Source organism: Brachionichthys hirsutus, unplaced genomic scaffold, assembly GCF_040956055.1.
Source record: "Brachionichthys hirsutus isolate HB-005 unplaced genomic scaffold, CSIRO-AGI_Bhir_v1 contig_955, whole genome shotgun sequence".
In the NCBI taxonomy this organism is placed as follows: domain Eukaryota; kingdom Metazoa; phylum Chordata; class Actinopteri; order Lophiiformes; family Brachionichthyidae; genus Brachionichthys; species Brachionichthys hirsutus.
Window position 1 is genome coordinate 76,367 of NW_027180373.1, and position 7,024 is coordinate 83,390.

Genomic DNA, 7,024 nt, shown 5'->3' on the forward strand with positions numbered 1-7,024 from the left:
AAAGTATTTTTCTTACATTCTGTATGTCTGAAAATATTTCATTAAAAGTTTGGCACAACACCCAAGTAATAATTATTATTGTCATGAGTTTAGATTTTATTAAGCACATGGAAATATATTTTGAGACTTGTACATACAGTACAACTTCAATCATCCACATAAACACATCATGATAGGTACATTTGTAAACACACCTATTTGTCTGTATGTATTTTACTGGACATTTGAATAATGTTAACCTGGAGAATAAAGAGAGAGAGTATTTTTTTAAATTTCTGTTTACATAAGCATATACACAATGTGTCAAATCAAAAGGTGATTCATGTAAATACTCAACTAGAATACATTGATGGTTCATGTCATTGTATAAACTCCATTCCATCATATTTTAGGACTGTTTAGCATATATATATCATTGCTTACAGAACTCAGATGTCTTTGGATTAACTTTTGTTCATTAAATGTTTCTTTGTGTTTTTCTCTGGCTTAAACAATATAATGAAAATCTTTGGCGCAAATATGCAGAACATGAGTCCAAAACTTGAAGCCAAAATAGCAAATATCTCTACAGCCACAGTAAATTTCCCAGGAGAGCTGACATATGCTGGGATAAAGGTGATCCAGACTGCACAGAATATCAACATGCTAAATGTAATGAGTTTGGCTTCATTAAAACTGTCAGGTAGATTCCGAGCTAGGACAGCAAACACTAAACAAGAGACAGCAAGTAGGCCAATGTACCCAAGGACAGCCCAGAACCCAATGGCTGAACCTAAAGCACACTCCAGGATGATTTTCTTTTCATACACGATTAGGTTTTTTGCTGGAAATGGGGGACTAACAACCAACCAAATAGTACATATTAGCACCTGAATAGATGTAAAAGACACTACAGTCATTCTTTGCTGTGGAGCACCAAACCATTTCATGACATTACTACCTGGGAGGGTGGCCTTGAAGGCCATTAACACTACAATTGTTTTTCCTAAAACACAAGAGATGCAGAGGACAAAGGTTATTGCAAAAGCTGTGTGGCGCAGCATGCAGGACCAGTCAGAGGGTGCTCCAATAAAAGTTAAGGAACTCAGGAAACACAGCGTCAGGGAGAGAAGCAGCAGGAAGCTGAGCTCAGAGTTGTTGGCCCTGACAATGGGTGATGCTCTATGACGAAAGAACACAACTGCAGTCATGATGGTGAGACAGGCACCGCCAACTGAGAATGCTGCCAGGATGATTCCTAGGACTTCATCATATGAAAGAAACTCTACAGGCTTGGGGAAACAAGTGTCTTTCTCTGCATTAGGCCAGAAGTCCTTGAGGCAAGGAAGGCAATCAGGAGAATCTGAAAAAGGAAAATTACAAAAGGTTTTTATATGGCCATGCACTGTTTCTAATGTTGTAGATATTCGGTAGAAAATGAATTACCTGTAGTATTACTGATCTCTCCTTCTGCACATGGTACACAATCATAACAGCAGATTGGCTTTCCTTTCTGTAACACCTTACGGGTTCCTGGAGGGCAGTTTTCACTGCACACTGACTTAGGCAACTAGCACAAATAAACAAATAAACCTGAGCATATTCAGGTGTATTTCACAGATGTTCACATCCATCCATCCCACCAAAGTACAAAGTACTTCTGACTTATTTACTCCTGCGTACTTACTGCAGCAGTTAGAGTTAGAAACAATAGATGGTTGTGTAAAATTATGTTTTAAGTATAAATTCACCCTTTATTTTACAATCCCTCTGTGACAGGTTGATAAAATAACAACTAAAGCTGACATGGATTTCATGCTAACATATAGTGATATCAATATAGTGAGGTCTCAGCAGGAAAGGGAGGGAGGTGAGTCAGGAGACAGCAGGAGATGATGAAGAAAAGGAATGTTAAGATGACGAGATGACACTGGCCAACATGACGGAGAGAAAGAAATGTACTATGTGTACAAAAGATCAGGTGATAGGAAGAAAGGCTAGGAGCATTGGAACAGGTTACAATCTGTCCTACAATGGAACAGACAACAAGATAAATGGGATTGATTGTGCTGAAGAAATCATATGTCGGGAGTGTTTCAGAGGTGAAGTTGCAAATACACTGATCAGCAGGAAGACAGAGGTAGATGGTGTTGTGGTGAATATGGTCAGTGCATATGCGTCACAGGTTAGGTGTGAGATGGTCGAGAAAGGAGAGATCCTAACAGTGGTGCAGAGTGTTCCCAAATAAGAGAGAGCTGTAATTGGAGCAGATGTCAGCCATGTTTTTGCTGAAAGAAATGGTAATAAATATGTGGATGCATGGTGTCAAGCAAAGTATAAAGACAAAAGGACAGGACAGTAGGAAACATAGTATATACCTGTTATACCTTTGAAAAGCACAACATTTGAAAATATAATAATTTGCTTTGGTCGGCTTACTTTTTTCAGGCCATCCATGAATGTGATGTTTTTCTTAAGGTGAAACTCCTGGCCCACTGGCAATGCCCCATCGTAGTGACCCACTATCACCATCTCAAGGCCGCCGCTGTCACTTCTTTGCCAGTTCATCAGCTCATACCTCGGCACAGGATCCCCGTTCTCATCAAATGACACATCATAACCAGCTTGTGTAAAGTTTACTTTCTTCAGTTCTGTTAGAACCTGGCATGATAAAAAATAAATTAAAATAATGAGGGAAAGAAGGGAAAACATTAAATTAATATCGATTTTTTTTTTAATGCAATTAAAATGACATTATATTTAAAAAAGACATCTGAGTCTTGTCAGTCATTTACACTGACTTGTTTGGTCTCTATCTTGTTGTATTTGTCACAATGAGTTGTAGAATTTGTGTCCAGGCACAATGTATTATGAAGGGCGTGTGCTATGGCATAAACCGCCTTATACACCATGTTAGTGATTCGAAAATTGGAAAAGTCAGTGTATTTATCCTGTAGCTTCTGCATGTCCTGAGTTCCATCACACGTTATCTCACCTGGGGCTGGACCTAAAATCAGAAGACAACAGAACATTTTTAAGCTGAATAGTTGTAGGTTTGGTCAGATAATATTCACATTTGTTTGTATTGTATAACAAATTGCATTAATGCATACCAAGTATCACCATGTGTCTGTTCTGTCTTGTTTAAATTGTGTTTATTATTATGTGTATTCTATGTATTAATAATGAGCGAGTCACCTTACCAAATTACACCAATTACGAAAAAAAACAAATCACTGGGGCTCCAGCAGATCTGAAGCAGATCAGATTAATATTTTTCATAATAGACATATAACAGTCAGAAAGATAGAATCCTTGTATTATACATAATATATATTTATATTCATATTTAATTAATGCTGAACCATCCTTGAAATCAACATCTGTTTAAAAAAAAAAAAACACCCTAACTAACTCACTTTTTCCCAGCATGCAGTTGAATGAATCCTCCCAGAACTCTGTAAGTATTGGAGACAAAGCAACAGTCGATGGCGACATATCCAGCAAGAATTCTTTTAGTCCAGGTGAGTCAGCTCGCTCAATGACAAATCCTAGGGCTCCAACACAGAAATTGAACCTCATTAAGTCTGTCATGGTTAACCAGGCCTCAGTTCCTATCCACTGGCGAGGTGGGAAAGGCTCAAGGATTAGTTCCTCAAACAGGACCCTCACATCTCCAGAGGCTGCAAACACCACAACAACCCTAGCTGTCGACCTGTAGGACACATCACAATGCATAGTATTTAACCATAAAAATATATAAAAATAAATTAGACATAGGCATATTTTACATTTTCATGTGTCATTTTGGTCTCATCAAACCTATTTTAAAATGATAGAATAAAGAGAAATGTAAAAAATAAAAAAAAAAATAAAAATACAAATAGAACACAATTTTACAGTTTTTCACTATGATAACAAATTCAGTTTCCACATTATTTTGTGTTAACATATATAGCTTTAAAGTCAGTCACACAATAAACAAGCAATTAGTCAGTAATGCAGGGACCTGCGGATAATGTCAGCTACTCTTTTGATTTTGCTCCGTGAGTGGGTCTGAAGAACAGATTCAGAATATTCCACACAGATCCCTTCCTTTTTTGCTCTGGTTAAGAATACCGCCATTCCATTATTCCCATAGTCAGAATCTGACCGGACAGCACCTATCCAAGTCCAGCCAAAAGCTTTCACAAGCTTGACCATGGCATCAGCCTGGAAATTGTCACTTGGTATTGTTCTGAAGAAATTTGGGTACTGCTCCTTATCAGACAGACATGCACAAGTGGCAAAATGGCTCACCTAAATGAAAACATAAATGTGACTTTTTGACAAGACAGACATGGAATATCATCCCTAACCTAAGGTTAGGTTAGTTTGCCAAAAACTCTGAATGTTTACTTGAGGAATGTTAAAGGGCCCGATGACTCTTGACATGCTGATGGATGGAGAAGACCCAGACTCACCAACAATGCCCATCACCATACCTGACTGGGTGCAGTTGTCACCAGTGTTAAACTCTGGATCCAGGCCGTTTGAAAGCTGGAATGCCACATGAACTGCCACAGGGGCTGCGGTGCAAGAATCATGGATCTCATAACCGAGTTTAATACCTGGCAGCAGTTTTGTACTGTTGTTAATTTGCTTGATGGCAAAGATCATTGCTCTTACTAGCCGCAGTTCCATCGATTCAAGTCTGCACACAGACAAGCAGCTTTGAATTTAACGTATCCTATATCATATAATGACAATTTTAACAGAAGCAAATTAAGCAAGAAACCAGATAAATGCTATTCTAACTTATCAACAATAATTAACGGCTGACCTGAGTTTCATCTCAATATATATATCTCAAAATGTCATTACAAAATTTTAAATCCAGTTTTAGAAATAAGTCCAGTAATTTTGATTCATAGATAAAACATAAAGCAAATAAAATGTTCTAATTATGTTTAACATCCAATAAAATAAACAGTTTTCAATTCTACACCAAACATTTTCAGCACAATTAAAGTGACATCATCAACACAGTTCTATTATCCCTCCTACTAACCTTCCAGTGCAGGTTAGAGGATCGGGCATGCTGGTGTAGTCATGCTGATTCACTATGTTCATGTGATAGTGTAAGGAGAAAACACCTCCAATGATGTAGTCTCCATCCGTAGAGAATGCAGGTTGACGAGGGTTAGCCCGGAGCTTACATTTCACAGATGAGGTCTCACTGCTGACCGTATTGACAGTTCTGTCCTGTGCAAGCCTAGCCCTTTGCTTCGGAAGAGCTGAGTTCAGCTCACACAAACTTAGACACATGAGCAGTCCAATGATGAGAAGTGACATTTTCTTCTCTCATCAGTACATCTGACTACACTTCACTTGTGTTTCCACTGGTTTTATAACCTTTTAGATGGCTGCTTCCCACCTACTATATGACATAACCCATGTTTACATCAGAGAGAGAATGCTCAGTGGCTAAGGACTTTAATGCAAGTTTTATTTAAATATATATTTTAATTTTGTTTTATCCTCCTCTTGTGAGCATTTTCTTAAACGTCACGTCCCTTTTGGGTTTCGTTTCTTCGGACGGTATAAGCCGGATGTCCATCGACGAGACGGGGCGGCAGAGAGGGGTCGGCTAGAGGGCACAAATCGCTGGAGGCAATCGGCTTCAGCAAGGAGACGTGAAAGACAGGATGCACATTCAGCACGGGCGGCAGCCTGAGGCGGATGGCGCTGGGGTTAATAACACGCTACACCTCATAAGGGCCAATGTAGCGAGGATCTAGTTTCCTGCTGACCACCTGCAGCGGGAGGTCCTGGGAGGAGAGCCAGATCTTCTGGCCCGGTTGACACTGGGGAGCAGGAGTGCGTCGACGATCCGCCAAGCACTGATTCCGTGCCGCGGTGCGAGCCAGGGCCTGTCTGGTGTCCCGCCAGACCTGGCTTGCTCGCAGTAAGTGGTCCTGGATAGAAGGAACTGCCACCCTCACCCTCCTGGGCCGGAAACAGGGGCGGTTGGATACCCAACGAGGCCTCGAATTGCGACACCCCCGGAGCAGAGCTCATCAGGGAATTGTGAGCATACTCCACCCAGGGCAGTTGGGCGGCCCAGGACGAAGGCCGTCGATAACAGATGCAGCGGAGGGCCGCCTCAAGGTCCTGGTGTGCCCGCTCCCTCTGGCCTTTGGATTGGGGATGGTACCCCGACGTCAGGCTGACCGCAGCACCCAGCGCACGGCAGAACGCCTTCCAGACCCTGGCTCTGGGGTGATTTTGGCCACCTTTGGTCTGAAAGCATCACTAGGGGTTTTGAGTCCCGGGACCAAAAGGAGAGTGAGCACAGATAAAGGAAAAAGTGGGGTCCGAAAGGAAAGATGTCTATAAAACTAGTGTAGACAGGGCAAACAACCGGTTAAAATATAAAATTAGAAATAATCGTAACTGCATAAATAGATAAATAAATAACAGACCAAATAAGAAAACCTGATACTGTTATTGAAATAATTTGTGAGTGTTATAACCCAAATGGCATCTAAAAAGCTTGAAATTCATAGAATGGCGGCCGCCGACTCTCCATCAGCTACATGGGGAGAAATAATATGTGTACTTGCAAAATATGACAAGATGCTAAAAGATTTACTCTAGTAAAAAAGGTGATCCAGAGGGGCTAGCTGGCCCGTTTACGAGCCCCACATTAACACACACACATATCTGGTGAAATTGATAACGGTGAAAAACAACTACTTGATGCATGCAGCAATGTCTAAAAATAAATGATTAAATCAATAACCAATCAAAAATGTACTTTTGGCTTGGAATTGAAAATGGATAAATTGTCAAAGATTGTGAGGGAGTTAAAATGTTTTAGATGAGTGGTTCAAAATCTCATGAGCCGTAACCTGTGTAAGAAAGAGCAAGCACACACACACACACACTACACCTAAATTTACACCTTCGGCTTGCGGTGGAATGGGACAGAGAAGGGCCCTCTCGGTCCCACTGAAACCTGACAGCTGGACTTGACCTTAAGTTTCACTTTTCGCACGGTTCA

At 40.6% G+C, this 7,024-nt stretch overlaps 1 protein-coding gene across 1 annotated transcript; it reads right to left on the reverse strand.

The window, feature by feature from the left end:
* Positions 1–443: 443 nt before the first annotated feature.
* Positions 444–5,130, reverse strand: LOC137914186 (extracellular calcium-sensing receptor-like). Its single transcript, XM_068757792.1, has 8 exons — positions 5,030–5,130; positions 4,378–4,672; positions 3,989–4,278; positions 3,399–3,694; positions 2,781–2,986; positions 2,419–2,640; positions 1,426–1,549; positions 444–1,342 (listed from the first exon to the last, which is right to left on the reverse strand). The coding sequence occupies exons 1-8, from the start codon at positions 5,089–5,091 to the stop codon at positions 444–446; spliced, it is 2,394 nt and encodes a 797-aa protein (XP_068613893.1). The 5' UTR covers positions 5,092–5,130.
* Positions 5,131–7,024: the final 1,894 nt, after the last annotated feature.

Coding starts and splice junctions, on each gene's coding strand:
- LOC137914186 (XM_068757792.1), bottom strand. CDS start 5,091: ATGAACATAGTGAATCAGCATGACTACACCAGCATGCCCGATCCTCTA. Junction 1,550..2,418: donor TCATGGATGGCCTGAAAAAA/GTAAGCCGACCA, acceptor TATTTGTGCTAG/TTGCCTAAGTCAGTGTGCAG. Junction 1,343..1,425: donor AGAGATCAGTAATACTACAG/GTAATTCATTTT, acceptor TTCCTTTTTCAG/ATTCTCCTGATTGCCTTCCT.